Here is a 16,820-nt window from a genome sequence, read left to right as displayed (position 1 = left end):
ATAATATATATATATATATATATATATATAAAGTTAAACCTCTTGATGATGGATTTGTTTCTTTTGTCTTCTCTAGATGTTAACTGATGGACTGGAGTGGTGTGGATTACTTGTGGATTATTGTGAAGTTTTTATCAGCTGTTTGGACTCTTATTCTGACGGCACCCATTCACTGCAGAGGATCCACTGGTGAGCAAGTGACAACAACAACAAACTCATCTACATCTTGGATGAGTGAATTATCAGCAAATTTTCATTTTTGGGTTAACTACCCCTTTAAGTAGTATTTGAAATTGTTAACTAATGTTGACAAATAGAACGTTACAGTAAAGTGTTGTTTTATGTTAAAGCTCACATTGTAAATAAAAGGCAGCACAGACTGGAATAAAGAATAAGACATAGACATGAACTCTTTAAGACAGAATTACTCACTTTAATTTTTAAGTGTTATGCAGGCAAAGTCCCCCCCCCCCTTTTTTTTACCCATTAACATAACACGTTTGTACAAAGTTATTTTAAAAATATCAATAAACTGCAGCCTTTCAGGCTAACCTGGCAAAAAACCCATTATCAAATGCCATGAGGACAAAGGAACATCTTAGAAAAATGATTTACAAATGAGGTGTCACTAGAAAATATTAAAGAAAATCGCTCGCCACAGAAAATATTACCAAAAAACATCTATTTATAATTGTTTGGTATCAACCATTTCTTTTTAAACTTTTTTTTTTCTCCATTTGAAACACGTCATGGTGCGAAACGTCAGATAAATTAAAAGCCATGGTTTTACTTCTAAAAGGACCACGATTAGAAATAACAGATCGTTACTAAATAGAGATTGTTAGCGGAAATGAACCATGCAGCACGTCATATCTCTGCATTAGCAGCGCACAATACACATTAGCAAATACTAATAATAATAGAAGGATAAATAATAAATTAGACACGCGCACACGAGAAAAACGGGCTCGAAATGAAACCAAATCAAACGAAAGTCACGATTAAGAACGCCACGGCACAGATTTCTCAACATCAAACTCATCGAAGTGGCTTCAGGGTGTGTTTCTCGCCCCGCCGTGACCCGGAGGGAGCGTTTGGAGGGAGTCGGTGGGCCGAATCTCTTTGGAGAGCGCGAGAAAGCCGACGGGCGACACATCGACGCGGGTCGGGGGATCTTCACGAGGGCTGAAGCAGATCGTCGCTCGCTCCCACAGTGTTCGCCATCGTATATAAAAAGCTAAATGCGGTCACCTGCACACGAATATTTCTGAAAACACAGTCGAAGCCCCACGTTCCCCTGCCCAGCCGTAACATAGTGGTACTGCAGTGTTTGTTAAGGCATCAGAGTACAGTTTATATGACTTGAGATCAGAGAGAACTTCTCCAGGTGTTTTTCTTAAACATATTCTACCCCTCGGTAATGTAAACATGGCAAAGATTGTCTTTATAGTATTGCTTTCGTTTAACATAGCATGTCTCGGAAAGCTAGATTGTTTTCTTTCTCGTTTATTTTATTTTTTTCTAAAGTAATCGTAACTGGAATGCATTATTTGTAAATCTAATGTGCTTTTCTTTAAATAGCCCGTCTCTATAATCTCGTTTCTCCTACATAAAAGTTTGACTGCTGAATCGTCGATTATATTATTATATATGCTTGAATTATAAAGCGTTCTGTACACGAGGCCGCGATTGGCTGACGCTTCGCGACACGCTCCAATCACAGACAGCGTCGCTTTCTAGCTTGTGCTGCGACTCTAATCGTGTACTTAATATCTGTTAGGTGCTCATCTTTCTAGCCTGATCGTACACAAAACCACAGACCATCGCGTGAAGCTCTGAGATTCTCATCCCCGACTGCATGTTCGATCCGAAACCTATGAAAACTTGTTTCCGCCACAGAATTTTTTTTCTTAAATGAATTGCGAATTTGTATAGAACAATTCAGACTGCCTTTCCTCGCAATTTCAAGTTTATAACACCATTCGGACCTTTTTTCGCAATTGTACATTGTATCTCACAATTTTGATATTTTTCACGCAGTTCTGAGTTTATATCACAATTTAAACTATTTTTCTCACAATTCTGAGATTTCATCTCACAATTCATATTTTTGTTTGATATAATGTATTATTGCGGAAAAACTCAGAATTGTGAGATATAAACTCTCGATATATACTCTCAAAGTCTGAACTGCGAGATAAAAAGTCGCAAGTTTCCTTTTTTATTTTTTATTCCATGGTGAAAAAAATATAAGATATAGATACAAACTCAGAATTTAAAAGGAAAAAAGTGAGAATTGCGATATATATAAATCAGAATTAAAAGAATGAAAGTCACAATTTGTGAGAAAAAAGTCTGAATCTTGCAAAAATTATCTATTTTATTCCATGGCAGAAAAAAAAAAAAAAAACATTTGCGAGAAGTAAACTTGGAGTTCAAAGGAAAAAGTCAGAATTGCGAAAGATAAAAATTTTGAATAATAAAAAAAAAAAGTCAGAAATGCAAGATAAAAACTCAGAATTGTGCGAAAAAGTTAGAATTGCGATATTTAAACTTAGAATTCAAAGGAAAATTCTGATTTACAAAATAAAAACAGAATTACGAGGAAAAAAAAGCCAGAATTGTGAAATAAAAATAAATAATCATAATTACCTTTTTTATTTTTTGTATCATGTGGCGGAAACGACTTTCCATAGAAACCACTTTGAAAACACATATATATTATTTTTGTGCATAGCGACATCTTCAGGAGCATCTGGGAACTTCAGTACTTCTTGTGCTACTCATAACAAAACAAACGCCATCGTTCAACTTGTCTCTTAACAACTCATACTATTCCATATTTCCATTAGATTATTCTTTGTCATAATATTTGATAGTATTAAATTTCCATATGAAAAATCGAGTGCGCTCAAACAGCTGTCCATCGTCGATAGAAAAAGAATGATGAACATAAACAAATCAACCTATAAACAAACCGACAAACGATATCGTGGTGCTTTCAGCCGATCATTTTTGGAGGGAAAACTACTCGAACTCCTCCTCTAAATTGTTTGAAGTGGTGGGCGTGGCCGGGTTCGAATCCTGCGAGAGCGACGCCACAGTGACGATCCTCGGCGAGCCCAGCGACTCGTCCACCTCCTCCTCCATCTCATCTGTGGTGATGATGGTTAGTGCCGCCCCACCTTTTTTGTTCTGGTGGGTTTTGATGTGCTTTGACAAGTGGTCGCTCCGCATGAACCTCTTGGAGCACTCCGGACACTCAAACCTCTTCTCACCTGCACAGGACAGAGAAAATCATTCATTTATTCAGATCTGAGCAGGAAAAGACACTGGTTCTGTGCTCGACTGATGTGGATTTCTCAAAACTGATGTCTAAAGGTCAAGGTGGTCCATTGATGATTGCTCTGTCCAGGCTGGACTATTGCAATGCTCTCTCGGCAGGTCTACTTTTGAATTCACTACTGAATTTTGTGCATGACAATGCGATTAATCACAATTAAAAAATTTAATCATTCCCCAGCACTAATAAATAGTTATGTCAAGTTAAAAAAGAGCAGTTTTAACCACTATTTGTCTGTGCTGTATTTCTGGAGCTGATAGAAGGTTTGATTGGTTAATCAGCTGATATAAACACACACGTGTTGATTTTATTCCTCGTGTGCATGTTTTTGTCCCATTGTGCGCACCTGTATGCGTCCTGCGATGCCGCTGAAGCTCGTCGCTCCTGGTGAAGCGTTTCCCGCAGAAGATCCAGTTGCAGACGAACGGTCTCTCTCCCGTGTGCCAGCGCAGGTGAGCCCTCAGGTGAGACGTTTTGCCGTAAACCTTCCCGCAGCCCTCCATGTGACACACGTGCTGCTTCTTCTTTGATGGGTCACTGTTATTTCTGTCAGAATACAGAGAAATGACGCTAACAATTTTGCTTTAGCTGGTCAAAACTCTAACCCAATAAAGAGACTTTCAACATCTATCTATCTATCTATCTATCTATCTATCTATCTATCTATCTATCTATCCATCCATCCATCTCTTTCTCTCCCTTTCTATATATATATATATATATATATATATACTGTATATATATCGTTGCTTTGTACAGTCTGATCTACTAAAAACTAATTTTACATTTTCTGTGAGTGGTTCTTAATTATGGAAGCGTGTTTCCTCCGAGATGTAACTCAGATTTCAAAGAAAAAAAGTCAGAATTGCAAGATGTAAATCTTGCAATTCTGAGTTTATATCTCACAATTCTGAGTTTTTTTTTATCAGAATTATGATTCTGCAATTTTGACTTTTTTCCTCACAATTCCAACTTAACTTTTTTCTCTCAGAATTATGATTTTATATCTTTCAAGTTTGACTTTTTTCTAAGAATTCTGAGTTTATCTCTCACATTCTTAGAATTCTGAAAAAACGTCAAAATTCTAAGAAACTCAGAATTCTAAGAAAAAAGTCAAAATTGACAATTTTTTGACTTATAACTCATAATTTTGACTTTTACTTATAAATTTGGCCTTTTTTTTAAATTCTGAGTTTATATCCTGCAATCCTTTTTGTGAACCTTGAGCTTGTATCCTACAATTTTAAATTTTTCTTAGAATTTCGAAGATACATATTGCAATTCAGTTTTTTTTTTCTGTTACGGTATAGTTTTGTCAGTTGCAAAACTGAAATTTTTCTCAGAATTGCATGATATAAATTTTAAGAAGAAAAGTCCAAATTGTGAGACATAAACTAACAATTGGCAAAAACAAGCTTCCATACTGCTAAAAAACAGCATGAAAAAAACAACAACTAAAAAGTGTGAAAGTTTTTTAATCCCCTGGTTTAATCTCTTTCATTTCCTAACTTTAACACTCTCGCATTACACTCTTTATTCCTGGCTGACGTACCTCCCCTCTCCGTCCCTGCAGTTGGGGCAGGAGCAGGCCACCCTGCGCAGCCTCTTGCCGGGCTGACCCTCCTGGTCCGACGGGCTCTGGACCTGCCCCATCTGCTCTGGACTCGTGTCTGGAGTATGGTCAGGAGTGTGAGTGTCAGGGGGGGAGTGTGATTTTTGACCCTCTTGTCGTTGCTGCTGACCTGTGGGATTTCACAAACAGCACAGTTGATTAAATCACTCTGTGCACGGCTGATTGAGAGAACTGCTCAAAACATCAGTGCATTTTGGGACGTTTCGGGGAATATCATTTACACCTCAAAAAGCAAGTGTCATAAATGATCTGAACCAAACAAATATTAGTGAGTCCCTGAGCTTCTAGTTGAAATCTGTTAAAACAGCCCTTATTGTCCATAAGAAAGCATAGTCAACGGTGGAACCAGACATGCAAAGTCCAATAACAAAGAGTCTGAAATCTGACACCTTACCAAAGCATTTGGAAACAACATTCAGACTCCGACTCATAAAATATAAATGCCTTAATTTGCCGTTTTACTTCATGAGTAATAAAGAGTCTATGGAAAAACACACAATTACATTTCATGCTACTGTTCCACACTAATTCACTAGTGTCTGAGAAAACTGTCATTTTCAAATTGAACATCAAAGAGTTTTAATCAAGAAACACAGCGGCCACATTTTACATTTTGGATATATGTGGTTACAAATACTCTGATAATTACTGCAAGATCTATTAATAACTTATGCCATATCAAACTTCTCCTCAAAAACAAAGGGGAAAAAAATATATATATTTTTTTCAGATTAAATGGTACCTAATTTTAGAACCATTAAAATGTTATGGTCTATAAAATTATTTTCCTGACAATTAAAGGGATACTCCACCCCAAAATGAACATTTTGTCATTAGTCACTTATCCCCATGTCATTCCAAACCCGTAAAAGCTACGTTCATATCACTGTATGCTGTGTATGCGGATGATACAGAAGAGCATGCGCAGCATACGGTGATATGGAGAGACACAGAGGAGACTCTTGACAAAGGAATTGTTGAATAAAGTTGTTATTTTTGTTTTCTTCGCTTACAAAAAGTGTTCCCGTCGCTTCATATAACCCAGATTGCACGTCTGATGGCAGATGGAGTATTCTGACGATGCTTTTCGTACTTTCCTGGACCTTAACACTGTTATTTATTTGGCAGTCTATGGGACAGTCTCAAGCCTCCCGGTTTTCATCCAAAATATCTTAAATTGTGTTCCGAAGATGAATGGAGCTTTTACGTGTTTGGAACGACATGAGGGTAAGTGATTAATGACAAAATTTTCATTTTGGGGTGGAATGTCCCTCTAAGCACATTTCCAACACCCACATTTTGATTATTGTAATAAATAAATAAATAAATAAATAACAGTGTCATTTTAGTATCACTGAGATACTATTATGTTTTTTTTTTAGTCAGCATTAATTTTTTAATGTTCTGTTTTAATTTTAATTTTAGCTACTTTTAGTAATTTTGAATTTTTTTCCTTTTTATTAATTATTTTTAAATGTCTATATAATTTTTTATTAATTTCTATTTCTGTTTAAGTTATTTTAGTTAAGTTAAACTAAATGAAAGTAAGATTTTCCATTTTCATTTTAATTTTAGCTAGTTGTAGTAATTTTGAGCTTTTGTCATTATTTAAAAAAAAGTCGAAAATTAATTAGTTATAAAAACTAAATTAAAAGAGAAAGAAATGTTGCTCAAATAAAGTTGAATTTTTTATATTTTATTTTATTTCAGTTAAAGTTTATTTCAATAACATGATTTTTCTAAATAAATAAATAAATTAATACATTGCATACCAGTCTTATTTTAGTATCGTTGAGATACTACTATAGTTTTTATTAATATTTTGAATTAGTTTTTTTTATACTTTCATACTTGCTGTTTTTTTATTTTAATTTTAGTTTGTTTTTATAATTTTGTTTTTTTGTTTTTATTATTTGTATTATTTTTTATTTAAAATATGCCCATATAGATTTATTAATTTTATTTAAGTTTTGGTTTTAGTTATTTTAGTACATAAAATTACACTAAAATAAACTGAGAAATATTGCATTGGCAACTACCTGAAATACATTTTTTTAATATTTTATTTTATTTCAGTTAAAGCTCATTTTATTTCAAATAACAAAGTTTTTCTTTAATGGTTTTAGTTTTAACTATAATAAACCTGCCTCATAGTCACTACTGTAATGTAAAAATATATATATTTTAAAATTTTTATATTAATTATTTAAAAAAAATATATATTTTTTTTAATTATTTTTATTAACAATTTCATTAAATACATTTTAAATTGTATAGTGTTTCTACATCATGGTAGTATTTTCTTTACCACTTTTTCTGTATACACAGATGTAAATAAAAGGATCACTTTATTACAGAAAGTTTTTAATGATCTTCTTTCATTCATCTAATGAGAATCACCATTAAGACTCAAAAAATGTTAATAGTTTTATACACAGGCTTCATTTTCTTGCACTAAATGATTTTGGGGTGAACATGAACATGTTTTTTCATGAGACTCACCAACTCAGTCCAAACATTTAAATGAATTCAACTGAGAACTGTGCATTAATTCCAAATAAAACGCTAAATTATTCATGAAGATAACCGGCCTCTATGGACCTTTTTCACATTATGGTTTCTCAGCAGCGGAAATCGTCATAGTTGGGTTAACTTTTATATATATATATATATATATATATATATACAGTACAGGATTTTATATATATATATATATTACTATTTTTTATGTTTTTTGAAAGAAGTCTCTTCTGCTCATCAAGCCTGCATTTATTTGATCAAAAATACAGAAAAAACAGTAATAATGTGAAATATTATTACAACTTAAAATAATAGTTTTTCTATTTGAATATACTTTAAAAAAATAATTTATTCCTGTGATGCGCAGCTGAATTTTCAGCATCATTACTCCAGCCTTCAGTGTCACATGTAACATCCAGTCTATCACATGATCATTTAGAAATCATTCTAATATTCTGATTTATTATGAGTGTTGGGAAACAGTTCTGCTGTCTAATATATTTTGATGAATAAAAAGGTTAAAAAGAACTGCATTTTATTCAAAATAAACAAAATCAAAAAAAATTCTAATAATATATATTCTAATAATATAACTATCACTTTTTATCAATTTAACACATCCTTGCTGAATAAAAGTATTGATTTTATTAAAAAAAAAAGAATGGAAAAAAAAATTACTGACCCCAAATTACTGACCAGTAGTGTATATTGTTATTACAAAATATTTATATTTTTAAAACATAGCTTCTTCTTTTTTTTTTTTTTTTATACTTTTATTCATCAAAGTATCCTAAAAAAGTATCACATGTTCTGAAAAAATATTAAGCAGCAGAACTGTTTCCAACTTTGATAATGAATCATCATATTAGAATGATTTCTAAAGGATCATGTGATAATGATCCTAAAAATTCAGCTTTGCATCACAGAAGTAAATGATAATTTAAAGTATAATAAATTTTAAAACAATTATTTTAAGTTGTAATAATATATCACAATATTACTGTTTTTTCTGTATTTTTGATCAAATAAATGCAGGCTTGATGAGCAGAAGAAACTTCTTTCAAAAACATTAAAAATAGTAATGTTTCCAAACTTTTGGTCTGTACTGTATGCGCTGTTGCACCTCTGATAACTTTTAAGGCTTATTCTGTGGTGTTTATATAAGCCTTTTGACAGGTCATGTCATAAAGCTGTAAAAACGGTTACACTCACTAAGTGAATGAATCACGTTTGTGCCGAACTCTTATTACAAAGCAAAAACAAACGCTCTTCTTCGATCCATGAACATTTCTCTCAGTTAATGAACGCGGTCTCATAGTAAATCAACACATGCTGTTGTGAATAATTAAGCGAAGCGACTTCTCATAGGATAAGAACACGCAGTCTCATGAATAATCTAACAGACACCGACACGCCATTAGTGTACTATCGTCCACTGCCACGTCACAAATTGTGACGTCAAAACGATGTAGATTTTAAACCTGGAAAATGAAAGCTACACAAAAAACCCATTTTCTATTGTTTTAGTTCAATGAAAGGTTAGATATTTGTGAATTTTTTAAAATAAAAGATCAAAATGATTAACAATGCAGATTTTTCACAGCCTTCTTTGATCATATATGTATTTGTGGCGGTGAGTTTTGATATTGTGGCGGGTGCCATAAATATATCAATATATGGTAAACATTGTACTGTGTACTCGCTTTTTATATAAATTAACTCAACTTTGAACACAAAAACGTTTTGGACTGCAGCTTTAAAATTAACCAGGTTTCTCCAACAATTAAAATTAACGAATGCTAACATGGTCTTCTATGATGTGCAACACAAACACCTCTGTTAAAAATCTCATCATCATGATCATGATGCGTGCCGCTCTGTCTCTACACTGAGTTCAACAGGTGTCACATGACAGGTGGGAGGGGCTTACCTTGCACGCCGGTGATGGTGAGCGGAACGCCTTGCATCTGCACTCCAGCCGCCCCCAGCCCCGCGATGTTCACCGTCTGCACACCGGTCCCCGAGGGCAGCTGGGCGGCACTGAGCGTGATGGGTGACCCACCGAGCGTCAGCGGGGCGATCTGCGTGAACGTCGCCCCACTTGAGCTGGACACCACGGGCGCGAGCGTCAGCTGCTGGGGCATGCCTGCGTTCTGCACCTGGACGGTCTGCCAGCTGATCTGACCCGACGGGGTGAGCGTGGGCGTCCGGATCAGAACCTGCGTGGGGTTCTGGAAGGCCTGTAGCTGGAGGTTCTGCTGCACCGGTTGCAAAGTCTGTATGGAGCCCTGGACTACTTGCTGTTGGGGCGACTGGATCTGCTGGAGAACCGGATGCCCTACGATTTGGAACTGCTGGATTTGGCCGGGCTGCTCGGATACAGATTGGAGGCCATTGGATTGGGCGAGATTCTGGGCGTCCGACTCGCCCGCTTGACTGTCTTTCTGGCTTTCGGCTGCGTTAGATAATGTCGTAGCATCTGCTATTGCGTCGCTGGCCGTCCCGCATGTGGATTCCGCTGTGCCTGCTTGGTTTCCATTTGAAATGCTTCCGTCGCCTGATTGGACGAGTTGAACTGAAGCTCCGCCCCCTGTTGCAGCAGCAACGTTATTAATAACCGGCAACGCCAAAGTCACGCCGCCGAGGTTGATGGGTAGCGTCGTCACCATTGGCGCTTGCGAACCTTGAATAGCAGTAGTATATTTTTATTTAATGCCATGTCAGCATCTTAGGCTATTTTCATGGCAAAAACAATTTAAAAAAATATAAGTATAAAGCCCCGTTCACACCAAGAATGATAACTACAAAGATAATAGTGATGTCATGAGAACCGATACTATGATACCAAGTCGGTATAAACATTTTTAAAATAACAATATATTGTTGTAACGATAAATATTTTTATTACGGTTGAACCCCTGATGTCACAGACTGGTTTACCGATGTCCTTGCTACGTTTCTAGACCTGGGAACATTGCAGTTGTGTTGCTGTCTACGGTGGGTCTGAGAGCGCTTGGATTTCATCAAAAAAAATCTTTATTTGTGTTCTGAAGTTGAATGTTCTTGGAACGACATGAGGGTGAACTAAGCCTTTAATATTGAGGATGATTTTTAGACCTGTATCTTTATCGTTATCTTTATAGATATCATCCTTGGTGTGAACGGGCCTTTACAAATACAATAAAAACCAGCAAACAAACAAACACAAGATTTTTTACACTGACATATATTAAAAATTCTTTAACTTTTTCTTGCGTACCTTGAATAGTTTGCAGCTGCAAAGGAAACGACGGCCTGATTTGAAGCGGAATCGTCTGGTTTTGCGCGACGATGCCGGTTGATCCCGCCCTTTGGGGCGTGGCCAGAATGGCTTGGTTGTTTCCGGTGGAAATGAGCTGGATCTGTTCGGGCTGGACGCTTAAGGCCGTGGGGTTACTAGGGCTTATTTGGATCTGCTGTCCGTCGGCGGTCTGAAGGTGTGGGATGACTTGATACTGAATCCCGCCCGACGAGTTCGGCAGATTCTGCACCTGGATAATTTGAAACTGCTGTTGCTGCTGTGAGCCAGGTGCGTTATTCGAACCCGCGGCCTTGACCTTTCGCCCCGCTGCGCTCTCGTTGGCTGCCTGCTGCTGAACGCTGTCCTTGGTTGCAGCGGTAGGGGAAGTGGCTATGATCTGCCAGCCGTTTCCCGTCAGCTGTGCAGGAACCAGCTCGAGCTGCTGCGTGGGGTTCTGGAGCTGAAGCAGACCCTGGTTGGGGTCGATTATTATCTGCTGTTGCGTGGCCGCCTGACCCTCGCCGCCAGCACCACCTATTTTACTGCATGTCGCCGCCAGCAATGCGAGAGGAGACGGCTGTGCATCCTACACACACACAAACACACACACACATACAGTGAGATGTCAGAGTCAGCAGATGTGGGCGGGCTCACAGGAAGAGTAAGTGGGCGTGTGAACCACAGTCTCTCCATTTCATGATCGAGGCCTCCAGAGACAAACTCTTCAAGAAAAAAAAACTCATTCTGTTAAACTAACTATTAAATATAACACACACACAAACATTTAAAGTACAGTGGGTTGCAGAAATCTGAAAGCACTAGTGATAAGGCTTCTGAAATGTTTTCTATTGCAAATAATATTTCTAATAATATTTATATAATTAATTTACATTACATAATCTTCATTATTTATATTTCATTATTTATAATATTTATGCTTATATTTAAAAAATTAAATATATTTGTGTAACAAAAGTACAAAAATGGGAAAATATTATTTAAATGATTTATTTATGTATTTATTTTGCTTTAATGACAGCAACACTGGAGCTGACATTCTATATATATATATATATATATATATATATATATATATAATTTGCATTCACAAATGTAATATATTTAAGTTAAAGTTTACATGAATTTAAGATATACTATTTTGCTCATATTATTATTATTATTTTATATTATATGACAGTACACAGTAGTAGTGTTGACCAAAACATGATTATTGTTCTCTTTGTTGTCACAAAAAAATATTTGTGTAATATATTTTATTTAAATTTTAAATATATTTCAGTGAAAATGTACTAAAAATATTTAAGTAAAATATGTGAAAGAATTTGAAAAAGTATTTTTCTTATTTTATTTAAATATTTAATCTATTACTATTTTTTGCTTTATTGACTAAAGCACTGATGCTGATAAAACAATATAAGGTTATCTTTGTTGTCACAAAAATTTTTATATATATATATATATTATATATATATATATATATATATATATATATACAGTACAAACCAAAAGTTTGGAAACATTACTATTTTTAATGTTTTTGAAAGAAGTTTCTTCTGCTCATCAAGCCTGCATTTATTTGATCAAAAATACAGAAAAATACTAATACATTCTAATATTCTGATTTATTATGAGTGTTGGAAAACAGTTCTGCTGTCTAATATATTTGATGAATAAAAGGTTTAAAAAGAACTGCATTTATTCAAAATTAAAAAAAAAAAAAATCTCAAATAATATATATTCTAATAATATATTTTCTTTACTATCACTTTTTATCAATTTAACACATCCTTGCTGAATAAAAGTATTGATTTTATTTAAAAAAAAAGAAAGAAAAAAATTACTGACACCCAAATTACTGACCAGTAGTGATATTGTTATTACAAAATATTTTATTTTAAAAAACATAGCTTCTTTTTTTTTTTTTTTTTTATTTTTACTTTTTTATTCATCAAGTATCCTAAAAAAGTATCACATGTTCTGAAAAATATTAAGCAGCAGAACTGTTTCCAAGTTTGATAATGAATCATCATATTAGAATGATTTCTAAAGGATCATGTGATAATGATCCTAAAAATTCAGCTTTGCATCACAGAAATAAATGATAATTTAAAGTTTAATAAATTTAAAAACAATTATTTTAAATTGTAATAATATATTACAATATTAAATTTTTTTCTGTATTTTTGATCAAATAAATGCAGGCTTGATGAGCAGAAGAAACTTCTTTCAAAAAACATTAAAAATAGTAATGTTTCCATACTTTTGGTCTGTACTGTATGTTGTTTCCATACTATATATATATATATATATATATATAGATATATATATATATATATATATATAATATATATATACATACATACATATATAAAATATTAAATATATTTATAAATGAATACATTTCAGTGAAATGTGTACGAAAGAATTTGAGAATGTCTTTTTCTTATTTTATTGCTATTTATTTATTTTTACTTTAATGAAGCTGACATGAACAAAACAGGATTTTCATGTATTACTGTCACAAGTTTAGTTACATTTATTTGGTGACCAAGAAACAGATCAGATTCTTCAATGTCTGTCTTATATTTGATGCCATTATGTTTCTTGGTCTTACATTTTCAGTTTATCTCCAGCTTAAAACTAGATCTCAAATGCAAAAATGCCATTTTAGACTTTTGGACAGCACTGCCAAATCATCATAATGAAACGCTTATTCAGATCCTGAAATGCTTAAGATTAAAAGTGTTACCTAACACAGTTCACAAATGTTTTATCACAGTATTGCGAAGCGTAACAGGTTAAGACAGGAACAGGGTGAATGCGTGTAACTGTTCACCGAAGCGCACTGCAATAATCAGGAAGTGCTTCTGGTGGTGAAAAAAGTGGTGACTTGGGAGTTATTTGAGTATTTGTTTAAATCTTGGATATCTGGGATACATGAGTTTTAGAACCCTTTTGCACCAACTTCACCTCCACCGGCTTTCCCCCCATCGGTGGCCATGGCTTCCTTCTTTTGATCTGAAAAAAAAAAAAACCCCAAAAGCTAAAAGGTGAATTTGGAGTTGAAAATGAAAGAAATGCAATGCAGTGCACTAGTAAAGCAAGACAAAAAGCTCGAGTTTCCTAATGCAAAAATCTGCCAGACCTCTAAACACATCAATATCCCCCAAAACAAGCCTTCCTGTCCCTTACAGGCATTGCACAAGACCTAAAACTGATCAATGGGCAAAAATAAACAGCAGATCCCATATGAAAGTGGGGGGCCAGCGATGGATAGATGGGACAGATGCACGCATGGAGCATGAAGGGGTGGAGACGCATAAGGAGGGGAGGGTACGTACCACTCATTCCGCATTAATGAAACCCGGAGAGGAGTTGTTTAAGAGAAAAAAGGCCGGACGCCGTGGAAGGCAGGCAGAAGGCAGGCAGCAGCCCAGCAGAAGGACGGCCTATTTTCTCCAGCGGCCGCAGACTGTGGCGCAGCTCTGACGCACGGACCCACCCCGCCAGGAAGGGCGGTGCCAATGCAAAAACACCCTTCAATAACGGAACACAAAATGCCAAGCGAGTCCGAGAGTCTCGCTTCGAGCGGCTACGGTCTCTTAAGCGTTCAACGCGGGCCTAACTGCGCTGTTAGATCCGGAATTAAATAATATTCCTCCGCGGATATAAGCGCAGGTCTGTCAGAGAGCGCCGTCCTCGCGAAGGCCCACCCACTTTCATTTAAATATCTTTGAATGCCAAACCGTCACGCGCGGGCCGCTCCGTTTCTCTCTCTCTCGGATGTCTCCGTGTGCGGGATTCACTCACGACATTTCCCGAATTTCCAATTGTTCACTTTTTTGATGCACAATTGCATTTGAGGCACTCTAAAATTGCTGTGGCTTTTGTGGGCGGATGCTCCCCTCCCACATATTCAGATTGGATGGTGGGCGTGGTGACGGTTGGGGCTTGTAGTTTCGAAGCGAGCGGCGCGCGTTCGATTCTAAGCGCTGCGGACTACAAGTCCCATGACGGCGGGAGTGACGTTGCGTAAGGGGGTGTTATCACGTTCGGTTGCTCGGACTGAAGAAGGGCGGGCTTTTGTGGTTTGTGGGGGTTGGGCGAATGGAAACGGGTGGAGAAACACGCGCCACCGGCCCAGTTCGGCGAAACGCACGCCCTTAAGTCTATCACGAATGTTAAACGAAATAAATAAACGCTTCGGGAGAATAACTGTGCAATAGCCGCCGAGGCGTCGCGTCTCGCGCAATGGCGACCGCGAGAAGTGTTTGGACACTTCAGTCAAACTTTAAAATGTGAATGATTACGTAACAGCGTCAAACCACGTGGCATTTATTTTGAATAAATACTTTAAATATATACTTGAATAAATACTTTAATATACCTTTTAATCAAAATGTTTAAGAAAAACAAGTTGGTTTGCTATTTAAATTCATTAATTAGTTTCCTTTCAAAACAATGTGATTCTCTACACACCTGTGTGTGCCCTATATATAATGAAAAATAAATATAACAGATCCAAACTCACCTTTCAGTGACAACTAGCCTCTTTGAGATCAGAATAGGTTCCTGTGAGACTAGCTTAGATTGAATGAGAGTGTTTTAATGTGGATGGTCTTACAAGGGTGTGATCTGAGAAGAACTGGTTGTTTCAATACACTTCGTATAGTATTTTTACTTCAAAAACTATGTCTAAAAGGTATGTATTTGAGGTCTGAGATGTGGGAACGGTGACGAGGGCATTTTAGGTCAGCACTGCTGTCTAATTAGCCAATATTGTCCTAAATATCCTGCATAGCACTTCATCTTTTATAACATGGGATTTTGACCAAATATATTCAATCTTGATTCTGTAAAATGTTTCAACAAGATGTTAATTTTATTTTTATGGTTGGGGTGGGGTTACAGTTTTGGACATATAAGGTAATGAAAAAGAAAAAAAAAAGATATAAAAAAACCCAAATGAGCATGCAAAGCAAATATCTTTAAAAGAAATTCCGTGTCCATGCCACCAATCCACGCAATGTTCTCGTCTTCCTCCTTACCTGTTTGCATTTCTGAAACAACGGTATTAGAAATACATTTATTTCATGCTAAGTATACTGCAAATACATTTACGTAGTTATGTACTTAATAAAAACACCCTGCAAGTGTACTTTTAGTAGGCTATACTAAACTTATATACTTCTAAGTTGGAACAACTAATTTGTGCTTAATCACAATCTGAATCAGAATCAGCTTTATTCTCCAGGTGTGCGCAAAGATGAGGAATTTGATGTGGTTTTTTTAAGGTGCTCCTGGTACATACATACATACATAACACTATCTAACATGAGAACAGAAAAACATTTAATAGTAAGACTTAACAATAAATAATAATAATAATGTGTATAAATCTGGAACAGTAGATTTATGTACACACTTGTGCTTTATTTACTCTGTATAGAACTGTATAAATAAAGAGATATGCATATGTTTTTACATGATACTTGAGAAAGAGGCAATAATTAGAGATGTAGAATGAATAACAGAACACAGGTAATAATTGATATGTTAGCTGTTTAGGCTGGAGATGACATGAAGGGGATAAAACTGTTTTTATGTGTAGATGTTCAAGTGCACAGAGATCTGTAGCATCTGCCTGAGGGGAGGAGTGCACACAGGTTGTGTCCGGGGTGAGAGGGGTCTTTGATGATGTTTCCTCCCTGTTTCTTCACTCTGGAGTTATACAAGGTGCACACCAATGATCCAGTCTGTTGCAGTCTTCTTAAATCTGATTTGCTGGCTGACCCAAACCAGACAGTTATAGAAGAGCACAGAACCGATTCAATAACAGCTGAGTAAAACTGTGTCATCTCTGTCTGTGGCAGGTTACACTTCCTCAGCTGATGAAGGAAGTACAACCTCTGCTGGGCCTTTTTCACGATGGAGTCGATGTGAGTGTCCCACTTCAGGTCCTGAGAGATTGTGGTTCCTAGGAACTTGAATGAATCCACTGCAGCCGCAGTGCTGTTCATGAT

General features: G+C 35.9%; 1 protein-coding gene across 1 annotated transcript; it reads right to left on the bottom strand.

Annotated features, from left to right (window-relative positions):
• Nucleotides 1–410: 410 nt before the first annotated feature.
• On the bottom strand, nucleotides 411–15,003 carry LOC109089963 (transcription factor Sp4-like). The gene is made up of 7 exons (XM_042746008.1): nucleotides 14,139–15,003; nucleotides 13,745–13,815; nucleotides 10,756–11,362; nucleotides 9,427–10,179; nucleotides 4,896–5,085; nucleotides 3,690–3,889; nucleotides 411–3,278 (listed from the first exon to the last, which is right to left on the bottom strand). Exons 1-7 carry the CDS (start codon nucleotides 14,143–14,145, stop codon nucleotides 3,028–3,030), a joined length of 2,079 nt encoding a protein of 692 aa, XP_042601942.1. The 5' UTR covers nucleotides 14,146–15,003; the 3' UTR covers nucleotides 411–3,027.
• Nucleotides 15,004–16,820: the final 1,817 nt, after the last annotated feature.

This window comes from Cyprinus carpio, chromosome B19, assembly GCF_018340385.1.
Source record: "Cyprinus carpio isolate SPL01 chromosome B19, ASM1834038v1, whole genome shotgun sequence".
Taxonomy (NCBI): Eukaryota; Metazoa; Chordata; class Actinopteri; order Cypriniformes; family Cyprinidae; genus Cyprinus; species Cyprinus carpio.
The sequence above is the reverse complement of the archived record's forward strand: the minus strand, read 5'-3'. Positions and strand labels throughout refer to the sequence as shown.